Source organism: Acaromyces ingoldii (genome assembly GCF_003144295.1).
Source record: "Acaromyces ingoldii strain MCA 4198 unplaced genomic scaffold FA10scaffold_1, whole genome shotgun sequence".
Lineage (NCBI taxonomy): Eukaryota > Fungi > Basidiomycota > Exobasidiomycetes > Exobasidiales > Cryptobasidiaceae > Acaromyces > Acaromyces ingoldii.
Genome location: NW_020290247.1, coordinates 3,420,671 through 3,433,270, shown reverse-complemented (window position 1 = coordinate 3,433,270; position 12,600 = coordinate 3,420,671). Strand labels below are relative to the sequence as shown.

The 12,600-nt window shown below is 53.9% G+C and overlaps 10 protein-coding genes and 1 non-coding gene across 11 annotated transcripts; 6 read left to right on the top strand and 5 right to left on the bottom strand.

The window, feature by feature from the left end:
* Positions 1–83: 83 nt before the first annotated feature.
* FA10DRAFT_237708 (ArfGap-domain-containing protein) lies at positions 84–1,966 on the top strand. The gene is made up of 2 exons (XM_025519116.1): positions 84–679; positions 754–1,966. Exons 1-2 carry the CDS (start codon positions 348–350, stop codon positions 1,862–1,864), a joined length of 1,443 nt encoding a protein of 480 aa, XP_025381172.1. The 5' UTR covers positions 84–347; the 3' UTR covers positions 1,865–1,966.
* On the bottom strand, positions 1,841–4,004 carry FA10DRAFT_299300 (hypothetical protein). The gene is made up of 4 exons (XM_025524707.1): positions 3,688–4,004; positions 3,489–3,619; positions 3,349–3,426; positions 1,841–3,284 (listed from the first exon to the last, which is right to left on the bottom strand). Exons 1-4 carry the CDS (start codon positions 3,987–3,989, stop codon positions 2,038–2,040), a joined length of 1,758 nt encoding a protein of 585 aa, XP_025381171.1. The 5' UTR covers positions 3,990–4,004; the 3' UTR covers positions 1,841–2,037.
* An 85-nt stretch (positions 4,005–4,089) lies between these two features.
* FA10DRAFT_37566 (LSM-domain-containing protein) lies at positions 4,090–4,830 on the bottom strand. Its single transcript, XM_025525456.1, has 3 exons — positions 4,547–4,830; positions 4,364–4,477; positions 4,090–4,278 (listed from the first exon to the last, which is right to left on the bottom strand). The coding sequence occupies exons 1-3, from the start codon at positions 4,713–4,715 to the stop codon at positions 4,253–4,255; spliced, it is 309 nt and encodes a 102-aa protein (XP_025381170.1). The 5' UTR covers positions 4,716–4,830; the 3' UTR covers positions 4,090–4,252.
* Positions 4,831–4,865: 35 nt separating this feature from the next.
* On the top strand, positions 4,866–5,917 carry FA10DRAFT_237699 (hypothetical protein). The gene is made up of 4 exons (XM_025519115.1): positions 4,866–4,912; positions 4,976–5,091; positions 5,162–5,759; positions 5,824–5,917. The coding sequence occupies exons 1-4, from the start codon at positions 4,909–4,911 to the stop codon at positions 5,844–5,846; spliced, it is 741 nt and encodes a 246-aa protein (XP_025381169.1). The 5' UTR covers positions 4,866–4,908; the 3' UTR covers positions 5,847–5,917.
* Positions 5,918–5,983: 66 nt separating this feature from the next.
* Positions 5,984–6,084, top strand: FA10DRAFT_t8. Its single transcript has one exon. It is a non-coding gene; the product is annotated as a tRNA-Val (tRNA).
* FA10DRAFT_264566 (SAICAR synthase-like protein) lies at positions 5,989–7,577 on the top strand. Its single transcript, XM_025520700.1, has 2 exons — positions 5,989–7,376; positions 7,456–7,577. Exon 1 carries the CDS (start codon positions 6,250–6,252, stop codon positions 7,234–7,236), a length of 987 nt encoding a protein of 328 aa, XP_025381168.1. The 5' UTR covers positions 5,989–6,249; the 3' UTR covers positions 7,237–7,376; positions 7,456–7,577.
* Positions 7,333–7,777, bottom strand: FA10DRAFT_283581 (hypothetical protein; the record flags this gene model as incomplete). Its single annotated transcript, XM_025523850.1, has 2 exons — positions 7,333–7,376; positions 7,456–7,777. 2 exons carry the CDS (start codon positions 7,775–7,777, stop codon positions 7,333–7,335), a joined length of 366 nt encoding a protein of 121 aa, XP_025381167.1.
* Positions 7,778–7,917: 140 nt separating this feature from the next.
* FA10DRAFT_264565 (hypothetical protein) lies at positions 7,918–8,581 on the top strand. Its single transcript, XM_025520699.1, has 3 exons — positions 7,918–8,096; positions 8,161–8,383; positions 8,511–8,581. Exons 1-2 carry the CDS (start codon positions 8,003–8,005, stop codon positions 8,316–8,318), a joined length of 252 nt encoding a protein of 83 aa, XP_025381166.1. The 5' UTR covers positions 7,918–8,002; the 3' UTR covers positions 8,319–8,383; positions 8,511–8,581.
* A 1,083-nt stretch (positions 8,582–9,664) lies between these two features.
* Positions 9,665–10,054, bottom strand: FA10DRAFT_215992 (hypothetical protein; the record flags this gene model as incomplete). The annotated part of the gene is made up of 2 exons (XM_025518498.1): positions 9,665–9,873; positions 9,943–10,054. Coding segments are annotated over 2 exons (321 nt in total), but the record flags the coding sequence as incomplete, so codon positions are not given.
* A 224-nt stretch (positions 10,055–10,278) lies between these two features.
* On the top strand, positions 10,279–11,403 carry FA10DRAFT_37357 (thioredoxin-like protein). Its single transcript, XM_025525455.1, has 3 exons — positions 10,279–10,817; positions 10,918–11,128; positions 11,197–11,403. The coding sequence occupies exons 1-3, from the start codon at positions 10,386–10,388 to the stop codon at positions 11,298–11,300; spliced, it is 747 nt and encodes a 248-aa protein (XP_025381164.1). The 5' UTR covers positions 10,279–10,385; the 3' UTR covers positions 11,301–11,403.
* On the bottom strand, positions 11,240–12,518 carry FA10DRAFT_264561 (MAS20-domain-containing protein). Its single transcript, XM_025520698.1, has 3 exons — positions 12,226–12,518; positions 11,931–12,117; positions 11,240–11,860 (listed from the first exon to the last, which is right to left on the bottom strand). Exons 1-3 carry the CDS (start codon positions 12,486–12,488, stop codon positions 11,405–11,407), a joined length of 906 nt encoding a protein of 301 aa, XP_025381163.1. The 5' UTR covers positions 12,489–12,518; the 3' UTR covers positions 11,240–11,404.
* Positions 12,519–12,600: the final 82 nt, after the last annotated feature.

Genomic DNA, 12,600 nt, shown 5'->3' with positions numbered 1-12,600 from the left:
CCGCACAAATTACAACCAAGGGCAAATCCACGTGTCGGCTGCGTTCGTCCAAGGCTCATGTGTTCCGACTTTAAATTACATCACAGGGAAGTCACTTCTATCGAAGTCACTTCTCCTCTTCACCGACCCAGGTAAGCTTTGCAGTGAGAGCAAACGCCGGAAACTTCGCACTAGAGAGCTAGAGGGATCGGCTGTGCGACCTAAAAGGACGATCAACGACAAGGCCAAGCGGATCTCGCTGAGAGGCAAAGTAGGGGAGAGAGGGAGAGGAAGAACGAAAAGAGGGGAGCAGGGAAAGAGAAAGAGAGAGAGAGAGAGCGCGCGCGGGGCACCTTCTACACGCGAAGATGAACACCAAAGCCGCGTCGGAGCGGTACCAGCGCCAGCTGTTGGATCTGGTCAAACAGCCGGGGAACGATGTGTGTGCCGATTGCCGCGGTCGGGCGCCCCGATGGGCGAGCTGGAATCTGGGCATCTTCGTCTGTGTTCAGTGTGCTGGCGTACATCGAAAGATGGGGACGCATATCAGCAAGATCAAGAGCTTGACGTTGGATACATGGACGAGGGAGCATGTCGAAAGGATGAAGGAAATGGGCAATATCAAGTCAAACGAGAAATGGAATCCCGACGAGAGGAGAAATCGGCCGCCGGCCAATGTCGACGAGGGCGAGCGTAACAGGTGAGAAAAGCTTTTCCAGAGGCAGTTGGCAGATCCATTGTAGAGCTGACTGGCGGTGTTCATCAACAATGAAGCGAGCTGGAAAGATTCATCTTTGACAAGTACAAGGGAAAATTCATGGAAAAGAAACCGCCGCCTGTCCCGCAAAAAGACGCTTCGTCATCGTCACTTCGGCTTCCACCGTCTCCAAACCCTGCACGAAGCTCGGGCGTGGCCTACGGAGAGTCGAGGAGGCGGTTGCCAGAGGCGTTGAGCGATTCCGACCCGATTTCGAGATCAAAGACTGCTCCTATACCTGCATCTTGGGCTGAGGCGAGAGCAAGGGCCGCTTCGGTATCACCTGCGCCGCCTGCGCCGAGGTTGCCGGATCGAGTAGCATCTTCCTCAGCTGCCACAACACCAGCCCAAGCAAGCGATGTCGCAAGACCCGGTCCCGCCTCGGCCTCGATCCCGCCCCGAGCCTCGTCATCCCTTCAGGTCCCTGTCGCTTCTTCAAAGACATCCCAAACAACGAATGCGACGCCATCATCATCTGTGTTTGACGACTTGCTCCAGCTACAACAGGAACCGGATTCTACGCCTCAACCGCCACTCCAGATGAATCCATGGGCAGGCATGCAAGCGGCAAGTCAGCAGGTGCAATCGCCCATGGCTATGCAGCCCTATCAGCAACAGCACCAGGCTCCATTTTCGCCCGCGGGCAACCCATGGGCGCATGCTAATGGGAACCAGAGCCTACCTCCAACGAACCAACATCTTGGGGCAGGGTTCCCCTCACCCTCCTATCAGCCTCAGCAAGTGGCCTATGGAGGGCTTGCTATGGGTGGTGTCATCCAGCAGCAACAAAATAGAAGCACAAGCCTTGGATCCACGGCGTTCACCTCCAAGCGTCCGAGCCCAGGAATCTTGCTCAATAATCCTTTTTCACAGCAACAGCAGCCGATGAACGTGCAGATGCAACAGCAGACAGGCGTAGGTACTGGTATGCAGTCTGCCATGACGGGCTACAGTGGCGGATTCGGAGACGTGCGGCAGCAGCAACTGCAACAACAGCAACTGCAACAACAGCAACTACAACAACAGCAGCAGCAGCAAATGATGATGATGGGTCAACAAGCTTTCAGCCCCGGCGCATACAATCACAACCAACAGAACAATAATCAGTATGGTTCTTATTTTGGATGATCACGAAACAATCTCGCTTCGGCTACCTCCCTCCCTGACTCTCGCTCGCTCGCTCTTTGTACTGATAATTTCCTCCTCGTCGGACGAATGAGAACTTCTTGCAAAAATCAAAATCCCTTCCCCATTATGTTCGCGGCAAGGAGCACGGTGCGTAATATCAAAAGACGGTGGACTTATTCAACAACAGATACCTGACTCACACCAGTCTGGGAGGGAGATGGACCTTCTGGTCCAGGCGTGGGCGTCTTGAGCGATCCGCTTTGCCCTGGCGGCACTGAGCCTTCGCTCTGCCCCTGACCATGACCCTGCTGCCGCCTCATCCTGAGAATCCTAAGCTCGCTCTCCACCCGGTCGAGCTGCCTCTTCATCTCCAATCCTGCTGTGACTGCCCCTAATAGACCCTCCCACTTCTCGGCATTGTCGACCGTTGGGAAGATGAGCCGTGGACCCACGTTAGGCTGAAGCTCCTTCATTGCATCCGTGGCGCGTTGCAGAATCGACGTGCGTGGGACAAGCATGCGTTGGGAGCGCAGGAAAGCACCGTGCGATGAAGACGGGTTCATGACGCTGGGCGCAACGGGCGGATAACTTGATGCGACCCCCACCAAGTGTGGGTAAGGCAGCTTTGTCTGCGAAAGCAGCGATGGCCCAGTAGGTACGCCAGAGGTCGGTCCAGAGATCGACGTCGATGCGCCCGTCGGCGGCGGTGTGTTGGGGTCGAAGCGCGAGATCATGTGCTGTTCGTCGAATTGCGCCGTCTTGAGCTCAGCCTTTTGCTTTGAGGACAGTGCTGCCTTGGCCAATGTCGTGGAAGAAGCCGCAGCCATTGAAGAAGATGGACCACCGGTCATGGATTCATCATCAACAAACGCAGCGCCAGCAGGGGTAGTGATTCCCTCCGTCTTGTGCCTCTTGCGCTTCGCCTCGAGTGCTTCCTCTACTGCCGCCGAAGAGCCCGGTAGAGTGACGCCCAATCCAGCCCCTGCTGCAGCAATATTTTCTGCTCGGATCGTTGGCACCCTCTCCCAGCCTCCTAAAAGCCGCATGAGCTCCTCTCGCTCGGCGGCGAATCTGCCCTCATTCTGCTCCAGCCGTCTCGCTTCGATGTATAATGCTTCTTCTTCGGCCAATTGCTCAGGCGTGCGGCTGTAGAGCCTTGCAACGTGCTTCTTGCGTTCCACCTCCCGCGCCCGATCGAAGGAGTAGGTGAGGACAAGTGCGGAGCGCGTCTCGAAGTCATCTGTGCTAATTCGCGACCTGATCAAGCGTCGGCAGATGGCATAGTACCGAGCCTTGAGATCCTCCATGCTTCGCTCCTTTCCCGGCCACTCATATCGATCTGTAATGATGATAAAGCGAAGGTCGTACGAATGGCACAGGTCGATCAGGTAGTCGGTCTCCTCTTTCGTCCAGTCGTCGTCTTGAGATGCAAAAAGAATTAGCGTATGCTGTCTGACGATGGCTTGGAGAACAAACAAACGCACCACGTAGGTGCTGGTGGTACTCGTCATTTGAGTAGCTGTAGACACCAGAACCGGTATTGAGGTCTGCAAACTGGTATTCTGAGGACTGGGACTGTGAACTTTGCACATTCGACTGCGACGTCTTATCTCCAAAGGCTCACCTCGCTTGGGCAGCCTGCTTGGACCCGCTTCTCCTTCTATCTCGCCTTGGCGGTCCGTCTCAGAAGCTTGGACCCAGTGATGTAGCACCAGGCTGTCCTTCCTTGCCGGATTCTGAAACGGTTCCCATTCCCTTGGAATAGACAGTCGTCAGCTTCGGCCCTGCTTCCAAGCGGGCCGACGACACGAGTAATAACCTACCATCTTTGCGCTTTCTGAGGCCTTCTCTTAAACTTTGGCATGAATTTGCCTCGCGCGCCGCTAGCGATTCCCAAGGGCCCATCAGGGCCCATCGACAGGCTTGGTGCGTTGTCGCCCAGGAGTGCGTACAATTCTCGGGAAATACCGTCCATCTTTGGCTTCGCCGCCTTTGACGGATGGTGCCTCTTTGACACAATACCGCCTCCGCTCCCGCTGCTTGAGACTCCTGCACCGGAAACGGATGCCTGAGCAGATTTGCCTGGCAGCGACAGGATATCGCGAACGTCAGATCCCGTAGCCATGCTGGTCGATTTGGATGTCGAAGTTCACGAAGAGGGACACTCACTTTTCGTGCTTCCATTTCAGTGCCACGTGGCGCGTTTCACGGGCATGCTCAAAAGTCGATGACATGCTTATTCGAAGCTCAAAAGAGGTGGGAGGCAGGTCATTGATTGCTATGCTTGGACCAGTGGTCCAATGTGGACACATGTGAAGATAGATCTGGCAACGATGCGCCTTCAGTCGAACTAGAAAGCGCTGTCCAAAAACACCCTTTCGATGCTTCCTAATCCCTCGCAGTAATGTACAATACTGTTGATAGGAAAACGTCAGCTCCAGAATTGATCCCACCAAACCTTCTGGGCTGACGATGTTTGCACAGCTGGAAGGACCTCACCATTGTTTCCTCTGATGAAGGCATCGCCGTACCGGTTCCTTGACACGCCCGCCACGACTTCGTGTGTGTCCTCCAGTGCGATGTTCATGAAACCATCCAAGCAGCTCAATACGCCTTGTCATTGCAGCAGCCACCCATCAGCTGAAAGAGTCGCTGGAACGCTACTGCAAAGCCCACACTCACCGTAGTAGTCGACCCCTGAATTGAGACGAACGATGACGTTCTTTCCGATGACTTTCTTTAGAAAGTCGTTGGGCGATCCTTTTGCAGGCTGCTGCGCGTAGGCGGAGGACCCGTCTAGCCCTGAAGCGTCTTTCCCTTGCCCTGGCGCGGGCGATTCTGTGTCTGACATTACTACTTCGAGATGGATGATGAGGGAAGAGGAGGTAGCAGATCTGGGAGATTGTTGGATGACGAAGTCGGCCGAGGACAATCAGGCTGTCGCGACTTTTGTTTTTATTTTTATTTAGTCTTATATTTTGAAGTGGACCTCTTGTCTCTTGCGACGACACGAACTGACTGCGCTCATACAGAGGGCATCCAGCATGGGTGAGCTATAAGACTTTGTTTTGCTTTGATGACGGACAGGAAAGTAACCAAGACGATGCACAGATTATCAAAACAGAGCAGGAAACAAAGGCGCCGGTGTGGCTGGTGCTAGCGAGGCGAACGTGGATCGTAGGGAGCGGCTGCGCAAGTTGGCGCTCGAGACCATCGACATTGCAAAGGTCAGTGGGATTGCGCAAAAGTTGATTTTCTATCCTGCATCTCATCCAATCCTCTATACACCTGCTACAGGATCCCTACATTTTACGCAATCACCTCGGATCGCTCGAGTGTCGGCTGTGCCTTACGTTGCACACCAACGAAGGGTCCTATCTCGCGCATACACAGGGAAAGAAGCACCAGACAAATTTAGCACGGAGAGCCGCGCGAGAGGCAAAGCTGAGCAACTCGTTCGCCGACGCTCAGCGCCTCCTCACTGGCCCAGGCACCGAATCTCAAAAGAAGCACTTTCTCAGCATAGGTTCGCCGGGTTTCAAGATCACAAAGGTGCGCGAGCCACTCATCAACCTGCCGACAGGAGACAACAGCGCGCGCGAAGACGTCGGAGGAAGAGTCGGTATGCTGTTTCAGATTCAACTTCCAGAGATCAAGGAGGGTGTCAAGCCAATGCATCGCTTCATGAGTACATTCGAACAGCACATCGAACCACAAAACCGAGCTTGGCAGTATCTCGTCGTGGCGGCAGAGCCCTATTCGAGCATCGCATTCAAGCTTCAAGCAAGAGCCATCGACAAGTCCGAAGGTATCGTTCTTTCTGCCGCACCCGGAAGTCGTCCTAGGGAAGAGCCGGGAACCTGGTCATTCTGGGACCCTGATGTAAAGACATATAGTGAGTCCAGTCTCTGATCTACCTTTAGCAGCGACACATGTGCTGAACTGTCCTCTTCTTTCAGCCATTCAAGTCATGTTCCAATAGCTGCCATTCCAATGTGTAATTTTACCGTGCAACCTTGAGCTGTTCTTTCGCAGAGTCCTAACAATTCTTGGAATTTCTTACCGGGATCCTGTCTGACTTGTTCCTATTACGCTTAGTTCCACAAATCCTCATGACACGGTTTCGTAGCTCAGTTGGCTAGAGCGTAATCTTAACATAAGCGCTCCCATGAGCTGTGTCAAGACGGTTAAGGTCCCCGGTTCGAACCCGGGCGAAATCATTTTTGCACTTTGATCTCTCGCAGACCGTCGGTAGATCACCCTTGTCGCGTCCCCCAAGCTCTCTTTTTCGCTACCGAACCTGCCAAGACTTAGCGTAGCAGTAGTAGTAGTAGTAGAGAAGCTAAGCGCCCGCTTTCTCGCACTACCGACTTCAGAGACGAAATATGACAGACCCGCAGATCATCTCGCACTCCTCGCTGCAGTCCCTCTCCGCCCAAGTGGCGGGCCACGAAGCAGGGGTGCAGACGCTATGCGACGGCGCCTTTGTCATCAAGACGTGCAAGCGCGCCGAAGCTGACTTCTATCAAGCTGCAATCGCAGGCGCTTCATCATCGCTCGACGAGGTCCGAACTTATTTCCCTACCTTTCATGGCACGGTAGAGATTCGAGAGGAAGGGGTCGGAGAAGTGAAGCAGGCCGTCATCCTCGAAAATCTCACGAGGACCTTCGAGAGGCCAAACGTACTCGATGTCAAGCTGGGGCAGCAACTATGGGACGAATCGGCGAGTGCCGAGAAGCGCAAGAGAATGGAGGAAGCTAGCGAACATACTACCAGCGGCCAGCTCGGGCTAAGACTTACAGGCTGGCAGTGTTGGGATGAACGTCTAGGCCGATTCAGTCAGATGACCAAAAAGTTCGGGAAGAGTATCAAGGGGCCCGAAGAGGTGGCGCTTGGTCTGAGGCTCTTCATGGGAAGGCCTGCGGGGGGTGATGCCGTCAAAGTCAAAAGCATCATGGCCGAAGAAGCTCCTGTGAGCCTGCCACAGCTTGACGCGGATCTCACGAGAAAAGTCATCGAGCAACATATTCTCACCGCCTTGGACAACGTCATCACCCTCGTCTCGCAGCTTGAATGGAGAGTGCGGGGCGGTAGTGTATTGATCATCTACGAGGGCGACACCGACACGCTCAGGTCTTGTCTTGCATGTCCTTCGCCTTCTCCTCCTCCCCCAGGGCGAAGAGCAGGTCAACGGGACGATATTGTCGACGTCCATCTGCCTCCTGCACCGGCGCACTTGCCCAGAAAACGAGCTGTTGACATCAGGCTCATCGACTTTGCCCATGTCAGCCTCACACCAGGCCAAGGACCAGACTCTGGTTATCTTCTCGGCCTGAGAAATATCAGGCAGCTCTTTGCCGATCTTCTTTAGATCTCTGATGGTGCCTTTGATTGACAATAGTTTCGATGTAAGACTAATAATACAATCCTCCTGCTTTGCGTTGCGTTTGCGAGTGGAAAATAGCCATCACTTTCGCTTTCCGCCTTTCATGGCCGCTCTTCTGCCCTCGCCTGAGAGTGCATAGGTACCAAGCAACAGTCAGCCGCAGCTCTTTTTGGTTTCCCACACACGCCGAAGGAACACACTCACCCTTCTTTGGCGGTCCTTTTCCCAGCATCTTCTTTCTCTCTACATCCTTTAATCTCTGCACCTCTCGCGGATCGATTAGTCGTGTCACTGGATCCACGTCCTCGGGTCTCAGTGCATTCGGTGCAATGCGCAAGACAGAACGGAGATTGAGGCTCGGTGGGTAGTACTGCAACATGGAGGGGCCGACGAGGCGCTTCTTGAGGACCTTGCTCCCCGTTCGGAGCGCCGGATTCGACGGCGGACCTGGCGGATTGGTGTTGAAAATCCGCGCTTGAGCCTGCCGGAGACTGTAAAGCAGCGAAGGCGAAGCTGGCCGACTCATGTTGCAGGGGCGGCCGTTGCTCTTATCTTCCTTATGGTGATGAGGAGAAGATCAGGATCAAGAAAGAATTACCGGTAAGAAGTCCGAATGATAGTAAAAAACACGTGAACAGCTTTTAGTAGGAACCAACGACGGCTTTCCTTCTTCTCACTTGCCCGTGCTCCAGCTACAGGTTCTTCATCCTTCGCGCCTGCCACAGGAAGACAAGCAGTCGTCTGACAAGGAATGGCCTCATTCGCTCTGTCGAACCGTGAGGAGGACGCGCTGCTCAAGGAGACAAAGCAAGAAGCGCTCAAGAAGTGTGACGATGTCGTCAAAGGTGAGCTGTTGTGTCGATGCATTCTAAGCCTGGAGCAAGGGCTAAAACTTGAACGTCCCGTCAGATTTTGCTCAATGCTCTTCGGGACGTACCGTTTCCGTGGCATGGGCTTGTCGGGACCAGCACCGCAAGCTCCAGGATTGCCTGAAACAGTATACGGGGCCCGAGGCAATGGAGGAGAAGAGGCGAGCGTACCTCAAGGAGCATCGTCAGACGACATGATGTACTGTACTAATACATTAATGAATAGACCTATCAAGGTAGCGTAACGACAAATGGGTATTCTGGTGAGTAAAGTAAAGAGCTGAAAATGATCCTGTCTTGAAGAAGTCAGTCAGCTTCGAAATTTAGAAAAGATCGAGACCGGTAAACGTTGAAGAGAAGGCTCAGCTGGTGCTTTTGCGTTAAATACAGATCAGCGTTGTGACCACAACTCAGAGGGTGGTCCTACTCCCACTCACATGCATGTTTGAGCGGTGGCTCACTTTCGCAGCACCCACTTGGGTAGCTGCTCACCGTGCTCGAATATTGGGATGGTATCATCTTTGCCTCGGTCTATTGCTCGCCTATGAAGCTCACCTTGAGACAAGTCTGAAGTCTGTCGAGTGCTCCAAGTCAGCCATGGAAATACATCGACACAGGCAAGCACCCTCAATGAGAAAAGGTGGGGGATTCATAGAGAAGATTAATGTGATCCTTGGGCCTGAGCAGGCGCTACCCCTCGAGCCAGACTTTACCAGCCGACCTCTGGCTCCTTGAGCAGGGCTACTGCGCCACATGCCCAAATCCTAGTCTGTCAGGTCTCGTTTCCTCGGTAGAGTAATTCGAGGCTGCATTTCGGACGTGACCATCTGCACGGTAGCCACTGTACAAGAGGCAGCGGCAACATGGCGAAGCCGAGCAAGAAGAGCTCCGCGGGCGGGTACCGACGAGGTCGGCTGAGATAACTCCAGATGTTTCCAGGGAAAATCCGAAGACCAGAGCTTCCTCCTCTCGCAGAACAGCAGCCGCAGATGTCTTGCCCAGGGATCCTCGTAGAATGGATAAACTTGTTTAATCCTGCTGAGGCCACCACAGACGATACTCACGTATTGGTGCTGGCGTTGTAGATGATGTTATTGTCGTGGTCGTTGTCGATATTGTTGTTAGTGCTACTAAAGCTGCTGCTGCTGCTTCCATCGCATCGTAGTGCCATCGAGCGACCGCATAGAGCTGCACACGAGCTCACAAGTTTGGGTCAGCAAAATATTCCAGAAAAGAGGTTCGTATCGGAGAAAGAGGGGGAAATAATGAAGAGTCATTTATGGTAAGCTTGGTAATGAAGTTTCCGCAGCGAAGCCATGCGAAGAGCCTCGAATCAGAAGCAGAACTGATTGTTTTGTCTTTTATAATCATTCGTCTCCGAGTATTCCCTTTCTAATCTCCTCATTTGAGACGAAGCTACTCACTAGCAATCAGGAATTTGTGCTGCTTCTGTCGGCAGCGGCAGCTGCGATGGTGCTGGTGGAAGGAGAAGTAGTGGTGTCATCGACGGGGAAGATAGGGTCGCAAAGCGCGGGGTTGACGAGGGGATCTTTTCGTAGCCGCCACACATTCTCGCTGCTGTCTGTCAGTCGTATGCCAGCCGACTTCTCTGCCCTTCTCCGGATCCATGTTGCACGTCTCTCTTCTGGGTTTTGACCCTTCATTGTGAGGCAGAACTTGAAATCGTCGAGCTTGTCCTTGCAGTCCTGCAGCGAACCATATCGGTATACGGCCTTGATCTGTGGACCAAGCGCTAATAGTAGAGCACGTCAGTTTCTAGGAGGGAAATTAAAGGGGACTTCGAAGGCAGAGAGAGACGCACCAAAACAGCTGGCCCAGTTATCAAAAAGAGTCATGCAGCTTGGCACATCCTTTAGCGGCATGGCAGCCGCTTGGATCGTCTCCTCTTCGCGGAGCGTCGCCTCCCATTTGCTCCCTCTCTTTTCGACTGGAGCGGCAGGAGGGAGCGATGAGTTTTCAAAGGGAGAAGAAGAAGACGGCGACGGCGACGGCGTCGGCGACATGAATGTTCTGATGGTTTGATACTGCGCCTCTTCTGCTTTTTTTTTCCTAGACGAAAAGAAACAACCTCCCAAGCAGCTTCGGCCGAGCTGGGGCGCGTGAACGAAGAAGAAAGCTTACTTCGAAGGCAGCTTTATTCAGGTCGCGCTCCGTGCGTTTGTGCGCGTGTGTGTGTCTCCCTTCTCCATCTCTCTCTCTTTCTTTCTTCTTTCGCGCAGAGAACGCCGAAGGGAAGGGACCAGCATGTCGAAACTCGAACAGGATCAACAGCCAGGTCCGTCTTCTCCGACGCCTTTGCACAACAGGCTCCACGGCGCCTTAGAAGCGCGCCGAAGATCTCGAGGCGAAGCAGACGACGAGAGCGAAATTGCCAGTGACTCGGAATTATTTGACGAGCTAGAGCGAGAGCTCGAGGATGAAAGTGGTCAAGGAGGAGCAATGGGTCGTATACGAGAGGCAAGATGGAAGGAGCTGAGGTCTCAAATGGCCGAGATTCAAGCTCAACGAGACGCCCCTCGTGGGTTGGGGAGAGTGACGGAACCGACGAGCGAAAAGGAGCTGATTCAGCTTCTCGGAGACAAAGGAGGCGAACTCAAGGAGGGAGGTGTGCCAATTGTAGTCCACTTCTACCACAAGGAGTTCAGGCGGTGTGATATTATGGGACGGCATCTCGAGGTGAGCGCTCTAACCACAGCACACATGTGCAGACACACATGTGGTCTTGCCGCTCACCAGGAATCTAATTGTGCCTCTCTTTCTCTCTCTATTTGTAAAGATGTTGGCCTCTCTTCATCCCGGGACAATGTTTGTCAAGATGTCAGTACTTGATTCGCCATTTCTCGTAGAGAAGCTCGGTGTCAAGGTCCTTCCCGAGCTCGTCGTTTTTGGTCGCCGCGCCGAGGTGAAGGACCGGATCACTGGCTTCGAAGATCTAGGGAACAGCGACGGATTCACCACAAAGACGCTTGAATGGAGGCTTGCGCAGGGTGGTGAGCTCCTCACTGTTGTCACGCTATTCAGCGCCCGCTGACATTTGGACATTTGGATTGCACAGGCGCCATTAGGATCAGCGATGGCACAACGTCAAGGCCCATCATTGGATTTGCTCAAAGTTCAACAGCCTCAAAAACAGACGACGACGACCTCGATTGGGAATGAAAAGAAGATCGAATCAACAAGTAGAGGTGAAGACCGACATGCTGCAATTTCACTTTCTGCTACATCTTTGGAGGCGGTCGGCGGGTGTGCACATGCAGTACCCCTCAATCGCCAGCTCGCCCTCCTTCCTCAGAGACAGTCTCTTCCGCAACTGGGTTATGAGCCGCGGCAGGGGCCGTTTCGGGTCTTGAGCCGCTGGCGAGCTCATGAGCGGACTGTCCAACCTCCCTTGCTTCTTCGACGGACGAGGACGTGGCTGTTGCCGTCGCGGCTGCTGCCCTTGCTGGCTCGGCGCCGTGTTCACCGCCATCCTTGCTGACTTTTTCCCACTCCTGGCTGCTCGTCTCCCCAGCCATCTCTCCCGAGCTAACGCTTGGGGCGCTGGCCGATCCCTTGGTCGATGACGTACCGCTGGGTGGAGTACTGCCCTTGTTGGCAGGCGAGTCATCGTCGATCTCTTCGAGACTCGAGCTCGTGGGCGCACCTCGAGCGGCGGCTGCGAGGGCGGCAAATGGGTCCATACTGGCGGGCGCAGATGGTCCTCCGCCGTTGATGGCGGCCTGAATGGAATCATGAGCAAAGCAAACGAGACAAACAAGGGCAGGATCGAGGGTGTCATGCGCAACTCACGTCCTTTGCTACCATCTCCATGATGATATTGAACACCTCGTCGGGGACGGCCTTCTGGTAGATGCCAATGAGTTCGATGGGCTGCGGGTAGACTTTGAAGGCTCGGAAGAAGCTCTTGGCGGCCTGGATGTAGAATTGAGAGCCCTGGGCAAGGAGAATCTCGCCCTGTTGCACCGACTGCATGAAGCTGTAGTGGAAAGAGAAGAGTTCAGTATATCCATTTCCGCCAGATACGCGCCAACCCCGACTGTTGACGCGGAGAGAGAGAGAGAGAAAAGAAAAGAAAAGAACCCACATTCTCTCCTTATCCTCGACGCCCGAGGGGAGCGCACCCGGCTCGTTTACACTTCTCACGGCATCTTCGATGGCAGCTGCCACCTCCCTCTTGTGATTCTCGGACTGCTTCTTGAGAGCCTTGTGCGTTTTCTTTTTATCTTTTCGCAGCGCCGATCGGAATGCAGGGTCATTTCTTCGCTTGTAGTCAAAATAGACCGCGTAGCCGACGACGCCCGTCAGGAGCGTAAGACCTGTCACGGAGAGGATTGTCTGCGTCCGCATCTTCTGTTATTCTTTCCCGGTCGATTGATGTGGAGAGAGGAGGAAAGCGAGAGGGAGAAGAAAGGGAGTGAGGAAAAAATGTCTGTCTTGTTGAGGCTTAGATCACGTGTGC